At 46.7% G+C, this 21,144-nt stretch overlaps 1 protein-coding gene across 2 annotated transcripts in view; it reads right to left on the reverse strand.

Annotated features, from left to right (window-relative positions):
• Window positions 1-859: 859 nt before the first annotated feature.
• Window positions 860-21,144, reverse strand: part of TEK (TEK receptor tyrosine kinase) — a 112,979-nt gene continuing 92,694 nt past the window's right edge. The window contains exons 13-23 of one of the 2 annotated variants that reach the window (XM_006770988.2): window positions 20,231-20,530; window positions 18,112-18,263; window positions 16,386-16,596; window positions 14,616-14,726; window positions 11,785-11,975; window positions 11,159-11,272; window positions 7,009-7,079; window positions 6,044-6,084; window positions 5,134-5,230; window positions 2,743-2,842; window positions 860-1,914 (exon numbers count right to left, since the gene is read on the reverse strand). In XM_006770988.2, coding sequence (XP_006771051.1) covers window positions 1,840-1,914; window positions 2,743-2,842; window positions 5,134-5,230; window positions 6,044-6,084; window positions 7,009-7,079; window positions 11,159-11,272; window positions 11,785-11,975; window positions 14,616-14,726; window positions 16,386-16,596; window positions 18,112-18,263; window positions 20,231-20,530 — 1,463 coding nt within the window. In that variant the 3' untranslated portion in view covers window positions 860-1,839. Of the gene's footprint in view, window positions 1,915-2,742; window positions 2,843-5,133; window positions 5,231-6,043; window positions 6,085-7,008; window positions 7,080-11,158; window positions 11,273-11,784; window positions 11,976-14,615; window positions 14,727-16,385; window positions 16,597-18,108; window positions 18,264-20,230; window positions 20,531-21,144 lie in introns of both variants that reach the window. The other variant, XM_015568658.1, reaches the window with a different exon arrangement.

Consider the following 21,144-nt stretch of genomic DNA (forward strand, 5'->3'; position numbering starts at 1 on the left):
CATACTACATAATTTGGGTAAAAAGCAAAAGGAACTGTTGTATGTAGTTGACTCTTGAACAACAGGGGTTTGAATTGCATGGGTCCACTTACACATAGAGTTTTGTTTTTTAAAACAAAGACTATAAGTGTATTTTTCCTTCCTTATGATTTTCTTAATTCTTAAACTTTCTCTAGCTTACTTTATTGTAAGAATACAGTATTAATACATATGTAATATGTGTTCATTGACTGTTTATGTTATCAGTAAGGCCTCAGGTTGACAGTAGATTATTTATTTGGGGGGAAGTCAAATATTATATACGTGGATTTTTAACTACACAGGTAGTTGGCACCCCTGATTGCCCACCATGTTGTTCAAGGGTCAATTGTATTTAGACATATTTTCAATGGCTCTTCATTCGAGGTTCCACTTACTGGTTAAATCAGTGGCCTACCAGCAGTCTTGCTTTTTCCCTCTGTCTCCCCTTAAATATGCCATTGTGAATGAAGATCCTTTGGGTAAACTCAGTTTCCTTGTCCTTGCTGCTGAATGCATACAGTGGGTTAGATGGCAGGAACATGGAACTTTAGGCGGTATGTTGACTGTTTAGCATCGTTGCACAATGAGAAGGGAATCCAGCACTAAGCTCTGGGTTCTAAGTGGACCACTACCAGTGGGGTGCTGCTCTGGTACAAGAACACAGACTAGACAGAACATTCTGGAAGATGGTTCCCATCTGTGAGCTTCACATACCATGCCAAATGGAGAATTCCAGCAACTGCTCTACAGGCATGTTACTGAAAAGTTAGAGAATGACGATTTAAGGTGTTTTTCTATAAAGTACAATGCAGACATTTGGAAATACTTATGAGACACATTGCTGGACAAAACAGTGGGTAGGCAAGACATTTATTCACTTACTATATGATCTCAGTGTAACATTTGCCTACAGTATAAACAGTAAACATACAACGGGTCAAAACAAAGTTTTTACAATGTGCAATCCATTAAGTATGTTAATTTGACATGATAAATGTGACATGTCTCCCAAATGTAACTCCAGGCTTCCTATTTTAATGTCTTGAAATACACAAATCAATGTTATCAGAGAAACTAAAACCAAATCCCATTCATTTATCTTTCAAACTTATTTATACATGTCAAAAGGTTTTAGGCATGTAAGGAATGAGACTTAAGTCTATTTTTAGATGTTAATGTTCTGGACAGACTGATGAGCACTGGTAACACGTAAGCATGTTGTCAAATGACTGTGAAATTGGATGGCTGCTACCGGTGAGTGAGAAGCCTTAGAGATAGGAGAATCTGCTTTACATGTCATCACCTGGACTTTTCCGTCTCTTTAATGTTAACCCATGTCCTATTAAGACTCCTACAATTCCCACACTTTTCTTACCTGTGCTCTCAGGGTCAGTGTTAGGTTTGTTAACAATATTTTACTTCTATACAGCAAGACATTTTAGAACATTCAATACAAAGGTAAATATCAAAAATATCTAGGACAATAATGAGTTACTGCATTACAGTCATTGTACTTTCACACCTGTCTTTAAAACCCACATATTTAGAAAAATATATTATTGCATATGAAACCACAAACGGGCATTCTGAGTTCAGCCCATTCTTACTCAAAACAGTATGTACAGTTCTATGTAGAGTCAGAGTGTGCTGTAGCTTCACACACGGGTCTTCGTGTGAAAGTCCCAGACATCCAGCAGTATACACACTCCACTGTTCTCCGTCTCCTCCCTTGGCACAGGCTCGCTTGCTATCTTGGCTGTCAAGGGTCTCTGGTGCCCATGAAGGGGCGACAGAATACACAGACGGTGGAGGCCTCCCCTAGGCCGCTTCTTCAGCAGAGCAGTCGATCCCTGCGTAGGTAAACTTCTCATACAGCGTGGTATTCACGTAGGTCTGGAAGAACAAGAGTGGCTCAGAGGCGGCCGCCTCCACGGGGGCAGTCACAGCAACTCTCTGCTGTCCTTTGCTTGTTTCCATTCAAACACCAGGTATGTGGGGGACCCTTTTCTGTCCTCGGTTCCTTTTGTATTGGACAGCTTTCTTTCTGGACTGTGTGTACCCCGTGACTTCTGCCAGTAAATGTTCCTCTCACTTCCCCCGTTTCTGAGCTTCCCTTTCTCATTGTCTCTCACTGGTCCCTCCTGAAGTGTTCCGGCAGCCAAGGCCCCTGCCTCTGCCCACTTCTCACCTTCACAGCGCCCATGTCATCAAACCGGCATCTCGTTCTGGTTTAATCACCACTTGGGTTTTGATGACGTCAAAATCTATCTCCCTGATTTAGATTCATCTTTTAAACTCCAGATACATCGAGCCAGCTACCTTCTTGAAATGTTTATAGAATTCTTGACCCTCCCCCTTAGTAATCTGCAGACCATGCTCTGGTGGTACCTGCTGTGTGCCCTTGGGCAAGTCACCTTCACCTCTGAGTCTGTTTCCTTGTCTATAAAATGAAAGGGCCAGGCTGATAAGATTTAAGATTCCTTCTAACTCAAATAGGCTAATTTTATATGTTGTTCTGTGTGTGACCGTATCTTGTATAGAGATCTTATCTCCTCCCAAACTGTAACTTCTCAAGGTTGGGGGCTACATCTTTTGTGTCCCTATAATACCTAGGGCTGTGCCCAGAAGAACTTGTTAAATCACATCAGACTATTTTTATTCGCCACACTGGGCACATGAGGAATTCCAACGAAAGAGCCCCTGGTTGAACTCCAGACTCACCTTTCGTTCTTCTAACATCCGGTTTAAGGACACCAGAATCTGGGCAAATGAGGGCCTCTCGTATGGCTTCTCCCTCCAACACTGTCTCATTAGATCATACCTTTGAAAACGAAGAGTTACAGGGTTAACTCAGTGCCTGTGCTGCAGTCCTGGGCCTGGCCAGGTGCAGAGCATGGAAATAAGAGAATGTGGCCCTGCAACCCCCGGGCATTAAGCTTAGCCAGCAGGAGATAGAGGTACAGCACTGGGAAGCTCCTATTAGGCCTCCCGCCTCCCTAGCCAAGCTTTTCCTCTCCCCGTAGATCTGACGCCCACCCTGGGTACCATCCCTCGGGATCTTGGCCTCAGCTCTTCTGATCTTCTGGAAAGAACTGAGTTATGTCTCTAGGGCAGCATTTTCCTTGGAATACTCCATCTCTCAAAGTATTAGTGTTTCATTTTTAAATGACTTCAACCTCAAGTAAGTGTGCAAAATAGCCACTTCTACATATCCCTCTTAGGGATCAGCTAGTAAAATCTTGAGAAATCCTGCCATTAAAAACAAGCAAACAGCCTGGCTGGTGTGGCTCAGTGGTTGAGCATCGACCTATGTGTTGGGGAGCACAAGAGACTTGGTTGGAAAGTTGTAAGGAGGACATTCTGATAAAAGGGAAGTGTGTGGAAGGCCACCTGCCCTGTTTATCGGAATTCCGACTTAGGGGAGTGTCGAAGGCAGCGCCCCGATTTATTCCTTGACCTTTCCAAACAAGCCTGTGAATATGCAGACCCCGGGGTGTTTACTGGAATCCTTATGCTTAATCCCTGGATGCCCTTACCTAGAGGACAATGTAAATACACGTGTCCTCCCAAGATTACCCACCCTACTGCTTGTATCTAAATCAAAAACTTCAATGAGAGGCTAACGAGGCAGGCAATGGAGGCTGCTCTGGCTACTAAAGCCAGGGGTCCCTTAGCTCTCTCTTGCACAAACTGTGTCTGAGTAATCTGTTCATCCATCATTCGGGGGCTGCTGGTCAGCCCGGACACCTATGAACCAGGAGGTCACGGTTCGATTCCTGGTCAGGGCACATGCCCGGGTTGTGGGTTTGATCCCCAGGAGGGGGGCATGCAGGAGGCAACCGATCAATGATTCTGTCTCATCATTGATGTTTCTCTCTTTTTGAAATCAATAAAAAATATACATACAGCCCTGGCCGGTTTGGCTCAGTGGATATAACACTCTATCCCTCTCCTTTCCTCTCTGTAAAAAAATCAATAAAAAATTTAAAAAAATATATATACATACATATTTTTAAAAACAAGCAAACAAAAAACCTGTCTAACCAGGTTTAGCACACTTCCCAAATACTAGTATAACTGACCCCCAGATTCCTTTCTCCCTGTGTTATTTATTAACGTCTTGCATGTTTCATAAACATACCGTGGGAAGCATGGTCGAAGGCAGTGCTTTCTCAGATGTGGCCAGAACTACGTGCATTATCAGGATGCAGATTCTGGGGACCCGCACCAGACCCTCTGAACCAATGCCTGGGAGTGGGGTCCAAGATTTCACATGCTGAACAAGTGCCTCTGGGAACCTGATGTGCACAGACTCTCTGCCATTGGCCTTGGGTGTCAAGGATTCTAGAACAGTTTGTACTTTAACAGAAGTTTCATAATAACTGAGAAAGCTCACTCCTCATGGGATGAATCTCAAAAGGTGGCATTTTGGAGACTTGGCCCAGAGATGGTTCACGTACCACAAGGTCTGCCCAGGACGGAAGAAGCTGTGTCTTTTGTGCCAGGAACCTAATTACCTCCTCTTTCACTCTTGGAAGTGGCTTAGCTTGGACAGTAAATTATTTATTCCACCTAGAGCCTTCCACTCTTCAAATTACGCCGGTTACGCAGCTTCTCCCTCAGCTAAGCTGTGGGAATTCCACTGTCACTGAAGTTCATCATTCTTCCCCCCAGAGTAATTTCTACTGTGGGAAGTAATCTTTATAGAAGCGAAATCCCATGAAGAAAAATCCATCTTCCTTAATGTAACAGCTCTGAAATTCTATCCCCAGAGTTCATCTCAAGACTGCATACACTTATTTGTGAATAATGTCATCACTTTTGGATCTCTTCTGCTTTTGCTGACCTAATCTTCAGCCTTCCCAAGAACTGTCTCCCTCAGTTCCTCCTGGATTTCCATGCCTGGGACGCTCTCCCTCCCTGCCATTGCACAACCAGCTTAGGGTAAAGCGCCCATTATCGCTGCTCTTTGTGACCTCCATGAGTGTGTGCATGCATGAAGGTATATGAATATGTGCAGGAGTGAGCTAATCCCTTCCCTGGAATCACTCTACCCACGAGACAGGCAGCAGGGAGGTGAAGATAAATGGCCATAGGACAGGCCCGACTTACACCTCATCGTCACAGTTCAGGGGCTTCTCCAGTCTGTAGCCCTGCGGCAGCTTCTCGTAGAGCTCTGCACACGTCATCCCGCAGTAGGGGGTACCGCCTGGAAGACAGGAAATGCTGTGCCCTCAGCCCCTCCCATGCAGAAGCCAAAGTCTTCTGCCCAAGGGCCCAGAAGCCAAGAGACTGGGAGAAGGAAGAGTGTGTCAGGGTGCACACCCACCGCAATCAAAGCTGGCCTTGGGCTACAGACAGCACCACAGTGCAAAGATCCACGTCCTACCTCACAGCGCTACTGCTTTCCAAGTCTGTCGCACACAGCACACCCATCGTATCAACAAGGTGTATCCTTTTCCTAACTGGAAGTAGTTACATTACATGATTCTTGCTTTATCTACTCTACAGTAGCTCCTGTCTAATTTTAAATCTAAAAGCATACACAGTTGTAGAAAACATGGAAAATATAGAAAAGTATGAAGAAAAAAATACAATAGCTTTTATTACTCTTCTGTGTAGTCCTTCCAGTCTTTTAAAGTATAATATTTAAAACTGGGGTCATGATGAATGTGAAATTTATTTTGGGGGCATGCACACTCTCACAGGCTATTCAGTAGCCGTCAAAACGTGATTTTTTACTCGACTACATCATACCACCTTGACGTGGTGGAAATAAACCTGGAAGAGCTCTCTGACACCTTTGCACAAGCGGGGACAATTAACCTATAACAAAGTTCACGGCCACCAGGTTGTTACAATTACACGTGACATCAGATATGGAGAAACATGGGACCAAAACCCACTCACACGCGGAAACCCACACGGCTCTGTTTCCAAGTGACATCTGGTGGCACCACATACAGGTGGTCCCTGTGGGGAACACAGTGAGGGGCACTAGGGGACACACCCACATACTCACCTAGGCTCACGATCTCCCACAGTAACACTCCGTAGGACCATCTGCGGACGGGAAGTGGGAGAGCAATCATCAGCATCCTTAAAGCGCCAAAGCCGTCATTGTCTGCCCCACAGCCAGGAGGACTGACCCTCCCTCCGAAGAGAGAGTGCTTAGTGTCTGCTCAGTGGGACGGGCCCATGCACACAGCACGTGCTTCTCTCCTCCTAGGTCGGGGTCGGGGGGGACTGTAACAGGGAAATGGTCGGTCCGGCCGGAGCCCCACTTACTTCAGGCAGAGAGTACAGGTGGTGCTATGGGAAGCAGGTCAAATTCTAGGCCAGACAAATTGGCGTTAAATCCCACCTCCGCCACCGGCTGCTCATGCAACCTGGGATAAGTGACTGCACCCTCGGGCCTCTTCGTATATGATTCGGAAAGTGGGGACGCCGACTTCTACCTCTGAGCTATGCAGACATGATGTGAGATAACGCCTCAAAGGCACCCTGCACACAGTGAGGCTACAGTAATTGCCAGCCTCCTCCTCAACTCCGGCATAAGAAAACCCCCTGAACAAGTCCCCTCAACCCTCATGGCCTCAGTTTTTCCTCCTGAAAATAGGGCATGTGGGTAAGATGGTCTAAGTCTCAATCCCACCCCCTCTTTCCACCATCAGCCCGAGCCTTGTCACTGCAGCCCACAAAGGAGGTGGTCTCCCGGGCGACCCCCCGGCCAGCCCTGACCCTCAGCAGCTATCTGGGTCTCAGGCACCAAGCTCAGTCTGGAAGTGGAGCCCCGGAGGGAGGGCCGGCAAGACCCTTGCTTCTCTGGACATCAAGCCTTGGCCACGAGGTCTGTCCTTGACCAGCAGAAGGAAACCCAGGCCTCCCTCTGTGACTTCCCCCGGACCCTGCCATTCTGGCTCCATTTAGTCTATGACTTTATGTACTGAGTAGCTTTGCTCCCGGAGAGACGCGAGCCGTACTCACACGTCACTGTTGGTTGTGTAGACGCTATAATTGAGGGACTCGATCGCCATCCAGCGCACTGGGAGCCGCCCCTGCAGAGAACAAAGGGAGGTGCACTTAGACCAGAAGGACCCTGCAGGAGGCTGGCTTCCCCCAGGCGGCGCTCACTCAGGCCCAGGGAGCCCTATGTGAGCTCCGAAGACACACGGAATGATGGCTCAGGAGCTGTTGTTCGAATATGTTCCACCTACAAGTGTGATTTCAAATTCAAAGACCTGCAAGTAATGTAAGTCCTACTTACCTGCAGGGGGCCTACTGAACTAAAATGGGTGGGCATGTGAGTATGTGTGTACTTGTAGTCCCTTATTCCTTTCATTTTTTTTTTCATTAATCCTCACCCAATGCTATTTTTCCCATTGATTTGTAAGGAGAGTAGGAGAGAGGGGAGAGATAGAAACATTAATGTGAGAAAGACACATTGATTGGTTGCCTTCCACACACACCCCGACCGGGGCTGGGGATCAAAACTGCAACCCAGGTACATGCCCTTGACCACTGAGCTACACCAGCCAGGGCCATTCTTTTATTCAATTTGTGGCTCTCACAGACACTCATACCTCCTAATTACTAATTTCCTTGTGCACTTTTCATTTTTTCACCTGTTTCAGATCTGTCCACAGCTATCTGTGCCCACTGCTATCACCGAGGGTCAGGCCACCGTCACCTTTTACTGGATGGCACCCTCCTCTCCCTAAGGGCCTGTTCTCCACACCACAAGCAGAGTGTCACTCTAAATGGCAAATAACAGCCACGTGGTTCCTTTCCTTAAAATTTCTCCATGTCCCTATTGTCCCAACAACCCAAATCCTTAGTTGAATTCTGAATCCTTAGCTGGAATTCAAGGTTTTTCAAGAAGACCTTATCCCTTCTTCCTCCTCCAACCTTGAATTTTTAACTCTCTTTTCAGCATGACACTCCAGCCATAATGAATTACCTAATCCAAAATGCCTCACACTTCCCTTTGCCTCTAGGCTTTTAGACATCCTGCACTTCCAGATCATCGAATCCATTCTCACATCTCTGCTATCTACCTAATAGCCACTGCAACACTCAGCCTCCTCCAGGAAGCCTTCCATGATTTCCCATAGGCTCATTTATCTGTGCGTCCTCTGTGTTCCCATGGCATGTGCTTTCCTGCCCCTCGGCATGTGTTAATGATGACAGTTGTTCATTATGTGTTTACCTGTGAGCTCTTTGAAGGTGGAGACTGTGTATGACTTACTTTGCCTCCAAACTTAACACAAAGCACAAAAAAATTGTAGTAAAAAAATTGATTATGAGAGAAAGCATATGCTAATCAATGAAAATAAAACTCCATGTCACTTAGTACATTAGTTGGCAACACTTCCTATATAAGGACCACCTGGGATTTTTTAAAGCACATACACACACAGATGCAGAACAACTAAATCAGCATATCTAAGCAGCAGTGCTCCACATCTGTATTTTTAAAAAGCTCCCCAACTGGTTCTAAGGTGCAGTGCACGTTGTAAAATCTGACTTAAATGGGCCAGAGAAAGTAGCCACTCTGCCCTCTGGTGGTGTCTTTCTACATTGCACCTTTCTTGCAAGGACCTTGCCAGCCTCTCCAATCCCTTCTCCTTTCCGCTGCTTCCTTCCTCCACAGACCCCATGCCACCAGGGAACACTGCCCTGCCATTAGGAAACAGAGTTAAGCCCCCAAAAGTGCTCTGTTCCTTTAAGAATTCCTCTAACCTCCCCAAGACTACAGAAATCCTCGCTTTTTAAGAAATGCCAAGCAAACCAGCCATCGCCTGGGACATCTGAGAGCATCCAAATAAAGTGAGTAGGTTGTGGGATAACTTGTACTCACCCTCCACCCCTCATCTAGGGACCACGGCACCCAAATGCAGGAGCGAAGCGAGGAAAGGGATTCTGTGAGGGAGACGGAGATTTCCAGGTGGCACAGGATGGGGAGGGGGGAAGTGGAGCAGTGGGTGGTGGGTCCTGCTACCTTAAAGACAAGCCCAGCAGAGAAACTTCTGCTTTGAGAGGGACAAATTCTGAAAAGCTTAGGTAGCTACCCCTCAGAGAGGCACCTGTGGCTTCAGAAGGTGACAGGTTGGGTGGTGTCTCTAAGGGACCCCACTTCAAACCCTAAACAAGAAAGGGAGTGGAAAGGTCTGAAGTGGCTCCGTTCACTGTGGCTGTAACTGTGAAAACATGGATGCTTGTGGGAGGCAATAAGTAAAAAACAGAAAAAAAGTGTCACGGTGGTGAACTACAGGTCATTTCCTTTTCAAAGCATTCTTGAATCTTGTTTCTGTGTTATCTTGTCAGCCACTAAAATAAGCGCATTGGAAAGAAAGGAAGCCTGCGTTGGAGGATAAACTCTGAAACCTGAGCCTTGTGGAGGCAACTGGGGAGCCCCAAAGTACAAACAGCCTCTGTATCACAGGAAAACTGGAGCCGTCCTAGGAGCGCCAAGCCCGGGCGATGCTCATCAGGCCTGGAAAAGGGAGGTCTAGCCAGTGAGTGACCCCACAAGCACATGCAAGGACAACGGGAACTGTCACCCCGAGCCCCGCCTCAGGGTAAGCAGGGGTGGTGGCATGCTGCTGGGGAGACCACTGAGCCTCCCTGAAGACAGCAGAATGCTCTTCAGTTACTTTCTGAGCCTCTCCCAGCTAAGACTCAGGATTCTCTTCAGGCACTCCCCCAAGCCAGTGAGTGTGTCTGCCCCTGTGCCAGTCAGGGCCAGCCCACGGGAGGGGGCTTACCTAGAGAACAAAGAAGTCTCCATGGGCCTGCATGGAGAGCCCAGCCCTAAGCCAGGCCCTCAGCAGCCAGGGAGCCATATTCTTCATCAGCGGGTGCTCCCTTGATGCGTAAGCTCCTCCCTTTCTCCTTTCCCCCACCTTGTTTCAGTAAACCCCCTTTGAATCTGTTTCTCCTTCTACCCTGATTTCTATCCTAGGGGGTGGGATGGGGGTCAAAAACCCTTCACCAAAAACATTGGCACAGTACGAATACCCAGGGATGAGGCATTTCCAGGGCTTTCTGATTCCGGGGTGGGCAACAAAAGCAGAATGAGGTCCAACTTCTCACTTCTGCTAACACTGTGGTTAGTTTTTCCCGGGATCGGATATGAGATAATTATTACTGTTTGAGAGAATGTGCCTCATTAGGTCAGTGGTCGGCAAACTGTGGCTCGGCAAACCAGCTCGCGAGCCACATGCAGCTCTTTGGCCCCTCGACTGTGGCTCTTACACAAAATACTTCTGCACAGGGGCCACAAAGTTTCAATCGCACTGTACGTGCACACCTGCACATGTGGCTTGAGAGCTGTGGTTTGCCAACCATGGCTGATTAGGTGAACGCGGATTTGATTGATTTCGGTTTGAAGGGGGCATGGGGAACTTTTTGCAAAGAGGGGAATCTGTGGGCCTTTGGAAGTCCTGAGTTTCTCCCTGGGGCTCCGTGTGATTTGGGAACTTCATTAATTGACTTTCCTTATACAGTGGGGCCTTGACTTATGAGTGCCCTGACTAACGAGTTTTTTGAGATATGAGCCATCTCTTGACCGATTTTTTGCTTTGAGTTGCGAGCTAAAATTCGGGTTACGAGCCAGCTTCAGATACCCCACCGCTAGTTGGCACAGCGAACGTCACAGTGAACGCCACATCAGCCCAGCATCACGTGTCTCATTCGTTCACTTTGATTTGACATACGAGTAATTTGAGTTGCAATCTCTGTCACGGAACGAATTAAACTCATAGGTCAAGGCCCCACTGTATTTGGAAAATATGCTCAGTGTATTTTTTTGCCCCTCCCATGTTTGCTGTGCGTGGAAGGAGATTGTGGGAGCTCCTCGCACAGGGCCTGGCCGGATCCAGAGCTGAGCCCTGCACCGCAAGGCTCATGTGAGTGAGGACCCAGCCACCTGTGCTAGTGGCTTTTTTGCTGGTAGTTTGGATCCTCTAGTCATGTTAGGAATCAAATCTTAGAAAGGATGTTTGCGGGGCAGGGGCGTATCTCCTGGGGTCCACGGTAGACGCATCGGTCACCGCAGAACAGTGGTCTTAGAGCAGCAACACCAGGGTGGGAAGGCACCTTGGGAAAAGCGTTAGTGGGTCTGTTTGGAACTCACCATCGTCTTTTTCACATAAACTTCTTGACCTCGGGACAATCCAAAATCGGCTATTTTGGCTACATAGTTTTCACCAACTAAGATGTTCCTGGCAGCCAGATCCCTGTGGATAAACTGAAATTTCAAAAAACGTCATGTATTTCCAGCATCATCTTTGCTTTTTCAAGTCATGTGGTTAGTACCATGCCCTGGGGGCCAGCACTTTGGGAACTAGCGATGAGAGGTTAGGATGAAAATGGGTTTTTAAATGTCACCAGAATCCAGTTCCCTTGAAGTTGCTCCCTAAAACCCTCAGTGGATTCCACCAAATCTTGGGAGACGTATTTCGGGGAGGAAACTAGGTCATTAAATCTCCCTGTTGCCATGTCAGTCCTCTGCTATGAGCATTATTTGGGCTAAGACAGGTTAAGGAACTTCACCGAATACATATGGTGATATTCACTAGATAAATATATTGCCCGTGCTATAAATAAATAGATGGAATATTAACAAGGAGACTAAAATTAGGGAGATTGTAAGAGGGATTAGAGAAGAGAGGTTGACTGGGAAATAATGTACAAATTTAAACTTATTCTAGAGGGCATATCCAAGGAAAGATGTCCCAAGCAAGGTTCCTCGTGACAAACCTGTTTTTGGCTCAAGTAGTCCATGCCCCGGGCCACATCTGCGGCGAAGTGGAGCAGCTGCTGGGAGGACAGCGTGGAGGCGGTGCTGTTGGCGATGGCGAAGGCCGGGTCGGTCTCCAGCACACGGCTCTTGCGCAGGAAGTCCAGGAGGTTGCCGTGGGGGGCATACTCGATGGCCAGGTACAGGTAGCCTGTGGGGAAAGGAAGAAGGGAAGTCCATTACCAGGGGGCCTAAAAAGCTCGAAATTTCTGAGATGTGCTATGGCCCTTGGAAGTTGCTTCCGAAACTTGTCCTGCTGGGACAGCAGGACGAGAAGCGATACCTCCTGCCGTACTTGAAGAGTGCCTAGAGACCAAGGTGCCCCTCTCCCTGCCCCTCCCCTTTCCCACCAAATGCGGACTAACAGGGCAGCTTCCTGAACACTTCCACCTACTCAGTAACAGTCTTGGGAAATCAAAGCATTTGTTTCCAGGACATGTAAGGCAGCCAGTCCACATCATCTTTTTTTTGTTTATTTATTTTTTGTCAATCCTCACCCAAGGATATTTTTTCATTGATATTTTTTAGAGAGAATGAGATGGGTAAAGGTGGAGAGTGATGGAAAGTGGGTGAGGTGGGGAGAATCAAACCTGGAACTCTTCAGTTTGCGGGCCAACGCTCTATTCACTGAGCCAAACCGGCTAGGGCCACATCATCTTTTATTTTTTATTCAATCTGGTTGAGAACCTAATATGAGCCAGCCATGTTATTTCAGTGTGTCTCTACTATGCTTGAGGTTATTTAAAAAACAAATAAAGCCAGCACCGGTTTGGCTCGATGGATAGAGTGTTGGCCTGCGGACTGAGGGGTCCCCGGTTCGATTCCGGTCAAGGGCGTGTACCTTGGTTGCGGGCACATCCCGGTAGGACATGTGCAGGAGGCAGCTGATCAATGTTTCTCTCTCATCGATGTTTCTAGCTCTCTATCCCTCTCCCTTCCTCTCTGTAAAAAATCAATAAAATGTATTTAAAAACAAACAAAAAAAAAACAAAGACAACTAAACAATGATTAAATATCCACAGCAGAAGAACCACAGCTAGAAGCTTACTCTCCCCAACCTTCTGCTCCTGCCTAAAGCCCACACCAAGTCCCCTTACTGCCAGTCACCGGGCCGCAGAGCCCAGTGTCAGAGGTTGCATTTTGCTTAAAGTGACCAGAAAAAAACACAAATAAAACAATGGTTTTTAGAACACATGATGGTCCATTGTCTTATTTTTTATTCAATTGGTTATTTTTCTTTTTTAAAAAAACAATATTTTTTGATAAAACATTGATCTTTAGAGCCAGTGAAAAGTAGAGTGGTTTTACTATCTTTTTAGGGCTAATATCTTTGATATAACTAAATTTAAAATGTGGAATGATTTTGAACTTAAAAGGTATTCTAAGAAATTAAATTTCTGGCCAAAATAAAAAAATTTTCTAGCACTGAATCCTGTTGACTGTAAGGAAAGATATACTCTGATTCCTGGTATGAATATGTTTTCTCACTTCTTTACTGAAATATAAACCTTAAGAACCAATCAATTACACCCTAATGCAGGGGGGAGGAACCTTTTTTCTGCCAAGGGCCATTCGGATATTTATAACATCATTCACAGACCATATGAAATTATCTACTTAAAAATTAGCCTGCTATATTTGGTCAAACATTTAATTAATTCACCCTCAATGCCTTGGCAGGGCCAGACCAAATGATTTCGTGGGCCTTATACGGCCCGAGGGCCGGACATTCCTCAGCCCTGTCGTAATGTGACAATAGAGCAAAATTGAAAAAGATACATTTTTCTGTTGTTGGTTATTTTCTTTTAACTTTCATTTACTGTTGCCCATGCTGATGACTGTTTTCAGGAAGTGGCTCAAGAATAAATGTCATTACTCCATTCTCTAACGTAAGGGACATGCTCTGACTTTCAGAATGACACCCTATTAGATTGCAGAGTGATGTATTGTCTGCCTCACCAGTATTTTTAGTTTAATAAATTGAGGAAAAGGAAATAGTCTCTTTTCCATTGTTGGTTTTGTGCTGCAAAGTCAACAAGAGGTTGTCAAGTTTGTAAATAATTGCTCTGTGGAGCTTTTTGGTAGGAGAAAACTTTTCCACGAGAAATTGAGTGTAAGCATAGATTCCGAACCACCAACCCAGGTGGCATGCAGAGGTGTCTCTCAATAAACATTTAAATTAATAATATATGACATACTCGACAGAAGCGCTCAGTAAATACATGAATCAATAATGTAGGTTGAACTTGAAGAGTATGTGCAACATGGGGTAGTTGTCAAGCTCTGATGTCATTGTACAGGAAATTGTACAAGTTGAGAAAATAATAAAGCTCATTATTATGATGATTATTTGCCTGAAGTATTATCAAATGCTTACATATTACAGATCGTTGGAATTCCTGGATTTGACATCCAGAACCTCAGCTGCATGGGATTGGTAGGAAATGAGAAGATAGTTAACCAGAACCAAGGCCTTCGCTCTGCCTAGGACTGAGGGCTCCGGCAGAGAGAGAGAGCTGAGCAAACTTCTGGATAAGCGAGCACAGGGCATGTGGGAGCCAGGGATGCCTTTGGGTGGAAATGGCTGAACCACACCAGAGGGCAAATGATCCAGCTTTAGCTCCTACCTCCAAAAAGATGCCAAACCTCAGCGCAGTCTATAAACGAGGCTAGTCATTCAGATTTTTACTGTAACTTAAGGTTATTCTCTTTCCTAATTTCAATGTGGAATTTGCCTGTTTAAAAAAAAAAAAAAAAAAGCCTGTCAGGAAAGACAGGAAGAGCATCTCACCACGATGTTCACACGCTCCCAAGAGATTGATGATGTTCGGGTGGTGTCCCAGTTTACAAAGGACCTCCAGTTCTCCCGCGAAGTCCCTGTGGTCATCTTTGGAGGCATATTCTGGGAAGAAGGTCAAGAGTTAGGATCCTGTCCGTCATTCCTCTTCAGAAACAACTGGCCCCTCCTCCTCCCTGCGGCCCTCGAGTGCACTCGGCCACCAATAGGTCTAGAAAACCGTGGAGAAATCAGAGATGGTGCGAAGGAAGAGTAGTGTCGCTGCTGACACTTGGGGCTGGTACTGGTGTTGCAGGCGCTGTCCTGTGCATAGTAGGATGTCTCACAGCATGTCTAGCCTCTACTCGCTAGACACCAGTATCCCAACCAAAAATGGACCCAGGCATTGCCAACTGCCGCCCAGGGAAACATAAGCTCCGGTTGAGACTCACTGCACTACATGTTCTTGTTCGTTATTTGCTGTCAGACGCCCATGGAGAGGCCTCAGGGGGGATGGAGCTGCCTCCACTTCTGGACTCCAGCTCTTCCAGCTCCAGCTCCACCCCGAGGCAGATGTGCTGAGGAATAGGGCCACATTTCATTGAAATGTCACCAATAACACACACGCTTCACTTTGCTCATGATTTTAACTGCTTTTCCACAAGCCAGACCTGCGCAAAAACTCTAATCCCGATGACTTTTTGATAGAAGCTGCTTGGTAGGATAGAAGCTGACTTCCATTCATCTCTTGTCACCCTGTCTCTCCACTGGCACCTGGAGTAGAGGTGGGCATCACCGGGCACCAGCAGGCTGGGCGGAAGGCCCATGGATCGATGCCCAAACAGATCAGCCTCGAGTCGGTGACAGTGTGCGGTCACTGTGTTTAGAGAAAGAGCAGGGTGCTGGTGTCTGTGTGCATGAAAATGACGGCCCTGTGTCGTTTGGGCAAAGGATCCTGTAAGACTAACGAGCAGGCGATCCCTGTCCACATACACCACAGCAGCCCGGGGGCCGGTGCCGTGGGAGCATTTCAGATGTGACATTCTTTATAGGGAGGGTGTCCCCCGTTTGGATGTGTCACCTCCCTGCAGAAATTGCACATCCTGGGGCTGTTAAGCTATTTCACCTCTTCACACGGGCATGACGTAGACAGTTAGGCTCAGGTCAGACCCCAACAAAAACTGATTTTACAAGGTCCTATACCCTCTCTCCCTCACTATCCTTACTGCTCCCCAAACTCCCTGTGACTAAGGCAGCAAAACAAAAAAGGGATTCCAGGCTGCTAAGCAGGTGTGTGTGTGTGTGTGTGTGTGTGTGTGCACGCGCACATTGATTTCACTGAAACAGTACTTTCTGTAAGCATAGTTAATATTTTGCTTATTTGGTTTTGTTTGTTTTCTTTTTTTAAAATAAATTTTATTGATTTTTAGAGAGAAAGGAAGAGGGAGAGAGACATAGAAACATCAATGATAGGAGAGAATCATTGATCGGCTGCCTCCTGCAAGCCCCTCACTAGAGACCGAGCCCACAACCCGGGCATGTGCTCTCATGTCCCAAGGAACCAAGACAGTGTGTTTAAATAGCTCATCTTCACGTTTACATCCTGGCCCTATCACGGGCTGACCTCAAAGGAAACCTCACCTCCAGTTGCTCGGAACAGCTGCCCCTGACACGGTGCCAATGTTTTGCTTAAAGAATGCAAGACCACAGAGGGAAGCTGCGACAGGAAGCCCAGCTTTCTCCCCACCCTGCTGAAGTGCTGACTCGACCTGGCCACGCACTGACCTTTCATCCTCTTGATGGCAGCGTCCATCCGCAACCCGTCCTTCTTGATCCGCGCCTTGAGAACCTGGCCAAAGTTCCCCTCCCCGATCACATCTTGAAACTTGATGTCATTCCAGTCGAGCACCGGGTAAATGGTGGGGTCCGGGTTGTTCTTGGCCTTCCTGTTCAGGGCCAGGGTTCCCGAGTTGAACTGCACAGCTGGCTCTTCCCTCTGGAAAGATATTGTTTTCATGGTGTCATGTCAGGGTTTTTTTTAAAAATAATTCTAAGGTTGTAGCCACACCAGGTAAACAAAGAAATCTGATTCTAGAATGGAGGTGGAAATGGGTGTTACCTAACAAACCCATTTTGGTGAGCTGGCTGTCCACAGAGCAGCCTGGGCACAACTCCAGGCCTCGGTGGGGAAGTGTGCCACAGCCGATTAGCAATGCCTGCACGAAGCATGCGACAACTGATTAACCATGTCTGCACAGAGCGAGGGAAGCGGAGTAACAGTATGTCTGCCATGGCATGGCACATCCCCGAGCTAGCTACACCTGAGTATGTACACTCATTACACTCTGCTGTGCATGAGCAAGTGCTCAGTCCTGACTTGGAAAACAACTCAAAGATTCTCTCTGGGGCAGTCACAGGACATGGAGAGCCTTCCTAGCATCACCTTGGTCCATTCTGGGTACTCCCTCCCTTCGTCCCTCCCTTCCTCTCTCCCATTTGTCTTAAAGCTTAGAATCTCCCAGGCCCACGGTGGAGCAGACTGTCTGCAGGGTGACTGAGGCCTAGAGCAAAGCCCAACACGGCTCCTTTTCTCCGAGTTTAAGTAGTTGCTCACTGCGTCGTGACGCGCTCCAGCACCACCATCCCCCTTGCTGGTCCTGCCTCCCCAGTGACAGCCTGAGCCGAGCAACTCCGAGTCAGATCACGCAGCTCCCCTGTCCCCCACCGAGTGGAATCTCGGGACATGAGCACAGCAAGATACACCTCACTGGGAACGTGCCATTGTACTCAAGGGGTCATGTACAGAATCATCAAGGTTGGGTGCAAATTAATCTTACAGGGCCTCAAACCACAATCTAGAGTGATGTTCAGGTTGTGGCAACCCAAAGGACTCCAACGCATGCCTGCTGGTGAAGCGCGACTTTGTAGACCTTCGCTACTACTGGTCAAAATTTCTAGATGAAGGAGAGGCCGTGCCATGGGCCTGCACTGTGACTGCAGACCGAAGGGTACGCGGGAGTAGGAGAGGCACACGTGTACATCATCCTTACATATATGAGGCACGGTGGGATTGAGGAAGATACCTGACGTAGGACATGGGAACTGGAAGTGGAAAAATGTGGGGGAAACGTGTCACACTGAGGTCTGCTTGCCCTCAGGTCCTTCCTTACCAAAGGTGTCCAGTTCTTTCTATTGCAAGATTACTCTCTCCGGTGACTTATCCCTCGGATGATCATACATCTGACGTTGGCAGGGTGACAGTCCTGCCTTAGGCCTGGTATCCTGCTTAAGTATTAAGAGCAACCTCTTTTGCTCTCAAAATTGTCCCGTTTTGGACAGGAAACCCTATGGTTATGCTATCACCTCTCATTCAACAATGGAAGCCAAAGAGAAGGCGAGACTGGCCTCAGGACGTGTGTACCAGAAAAGTGCCTGGTGCACGTGTGTGAAGGAAGGGTCTGCATGTGTGTGGCCCTGGGCTGGCGAGCTGGTGGGAAGGAGACACTACCACGTTTTGGAAGGCTTGGGCCATCCTCCTCTGGACGGTCGCCCTCTTCAGCTGCAGCATGATGAGGAAGGCCAAGAGCACCGTCAGGCAGGTCATGCCCGCCGAGCCCAGGATGGCGATGAGCAGCATCTTCCCACCGCCGAGCTCCGCTGGCGCTGCGTGGGGGACACAGGACATGCAGCGGGGTTAGTGCAGACAGGGAGCAGCCCAGGCCACCTGGGGAGAAGTCGCGGTGGAATGAGACTCTAAGCAGCGGTTCTCAACCTGTGGGTCGCGACCCCTTTGGGGGTTGAACGACCCTTTCACAGGGGTCGCCTAAGACCATCAGAAAACACATATATAATTACATATTGTTTTTGTGATTCATCACTGTGCTTTAATTATGTTCAATTTGTAACAATGAAATTGGGGGTCACCACAACATGAGGAACTGTATTAAAGGGTCGCGGCACTAGGAAGGTTGAGATACACTGCTCTAAGCCAACGAATTGCTATGTGACCTAGGGCTACTCATTTTATTTTCTGAAACTCAATGGAGATGAGTCTGATTCATGGGGTTGTCTTAAGATCCTTAAAAAAATAAAGTGCAAAAGTGTTTTTTAAATGGCAAGGTACTACTCATCATTAGTCGTCATTTGTTCAAGTTTTACTTGCGAGGGGAGGCCCCAGCTGATGCGCATGATCAAACAGCAGTGAGAATGGTTGACTACATGCATTATTTTGGAAAGGGACTAATCTCCCTGCACATTCTCCCCACTTGGAAAAGCTTCAAGATGCTACGAGCTTAGAGTCAGTAATAAGATACCTTGTTGTGATTTTTTTTTCTTGTTTTAAAAAGTGGATGGGGAAAACCTGAAGGTACCAATGGGAGAAGAAAGGAAAGGAGGAAGAAAGGAACAAGGGAGGGAGGGAAGAGAAAAACTATTAAACTTAGGGCTCAAGTCAAAATAAACTATTAGACTGAAGTCTAATCCTGCCACTTCTGTCCCTTATTTAAATTCAAACAAAATTAAATTCCATGTATTTTTATGAAAAATAGCATGTAGAGCATGCCCCATCTTCTTACAAGATTCTTTTGCAATCATATAACTTTCCTTCTATCTCTGTGCATGTGTGTAAAGAAATGTCCGGAAGGGTTGGGTAAGGGGTGTTTGTTATGCCTTGTTTAATTTTTCTGCTTGTATTTTATGTGTAGCTTATATGCATTTTACTAAAACACAAGCAGCTATGTTAAGGATGGGACCGGAAAACTGTAATTTTCTATAGTTGACAGATTCATCATTCCTCTGACATTTCAAAAATATTCCAGAGAATCAGCATTGAAAACACAGCCGGTTTGATCTTATTTTTTAAGCCCTAAGTAACCCTGAAGAAAGCAAGAAGGGTTCAGTGCTATAAGATTTTCTGTAAAAATAAACTCTATTCCAAATGCTAAATTTTCAGCAATCACCATTCCTTCTATCTCAGTCTCTTTGCGCGTGTCACAAATACAGAGAACTAGGAAGTGTGATTTCCGATAAACTGCTAAGGGAAGGCCGTCCACACGCTGTGCCTCCGCCCTCCCTCCAGCCCCCACCTTTGTTCACTTAATTACATTCACAGGCTTTATCCGTCACAACCCCTGGGACTCTGAGGGATCTCTCGATCTCAAAGAACTCAGTTTCTCTGGGCGAGGGGTTAGTGGCAGACGTGTAGGCATAGTAATCTGATCCAAAAAGTAGGGAAAACTCAGAATAGCATAGTGTCACCCAGGCTAAAAGAGCAGTTCATTTTGAGAGAGAATGGAGTGTGGTTCTTGGAGCCTCCTGCAGCATCACCACACAATTCTGCCTTCACTAACAGGTTCCACAGTCTTCTTCAAGGCCATATTCCTCAGAGCTTCTGCTGCTGGATGCGGAATGCTGATAGGCTAATACAGTCTAAGGTTTAATAAGAGGCAATGGAGCAGCAAGGGAGCCTTCTCAGGGGGCATTTTCACTTAAAGGACCTATCTAGAGATAGGGAAGCCTATTAGGACAAATGAATTATGCCCCACGACACAAATATGGGCTAAATATCTTAAGACAGTGGAGCTCTCTGATCCTCTTCCAAAATAATTCTCGATCCTATCCGCTCTACCAACCTTGAGACTTGGAGAGAGTTGTCAGCTCATGCGAAGAGGTCGGGTTGCTTGACCCTATGTTGTTCTCTGCAAAAATGTCCACCTGGTAAGGTGTTTGGGGCTCCAGGCCCTTGAGCTGATAGCGGGTGATGGTGACATTCTTGATCTTCACATCAATGTGCTGGTCTTCATTCTTGCCCCGAACCTTGTAACGGATGATAATAGAAGAAATAGAATAGCCGTCCACGATTGTCCAAGAAATCATGGCTGAAGAGTCTGTGATGTTGGAAATCTTGATGTTTTCGGGTTGAGGAGGGAGAACTAGACATTTAAAAAATAAAAATAATAATAATATTTCACTTAAATACCATCTCTTAGATTACTATGTTTTGAGAGTTAGTTAATGTCAGCTCATAAACTGAGAATGGCTAAGAGGTGTTTTCTCAGAAGGTAAGTCCAAACAATTGGTAGTGGACACCATGCAGATTTGACGGAGTAACACAACATGGGAAAATAACAACACATATATCGCATGTTCATCGTCCTTACACTAAATTAAGGCCTCGGAAATTCTGTTACTCCAAAAATCTATATTATACTGTTCTTGATTCTGGGGAGAACGGAAAGATTATGAGAGCTGGCATTTATATAGGCTCTTCAACACAGTCACTCAATTTATCTTCACAACATTCTTACCATAAGTATTGAGGCCCAGAGAGGTTACCGTATTTGCCGGCGTATAAGACGATTTTTTGGCCCTGAAAAATATGCCTCCAAGTGGGGGGTCGTCTTATACGCAAGGTACACTTCAGATAGACTGCCCATAGTGCTTGCCCCGTGCCATAGTGGCCTCCCGATGCCCGCCCACTTCATTCCACATACCGTTCAGGCATCAGCAGCGCTGCTGGGTGTATGCTCGGCTGTTATGCGATTTT

Source organism: Myotis davidii, unplaced genomic scaffold (genome assembly GCF_000327345.1).
Source record: "Myotis davidii unplaced genomic scaffold, ASM32734v1 scaffold325, whole genome shotgun sequence".
Taxonomy (NCBI): Eukaryota; Metazoa; Chordata; class Mammalia; order Chiroptera; family Vespertilionidae; genus Myotis; species Myotis davidii.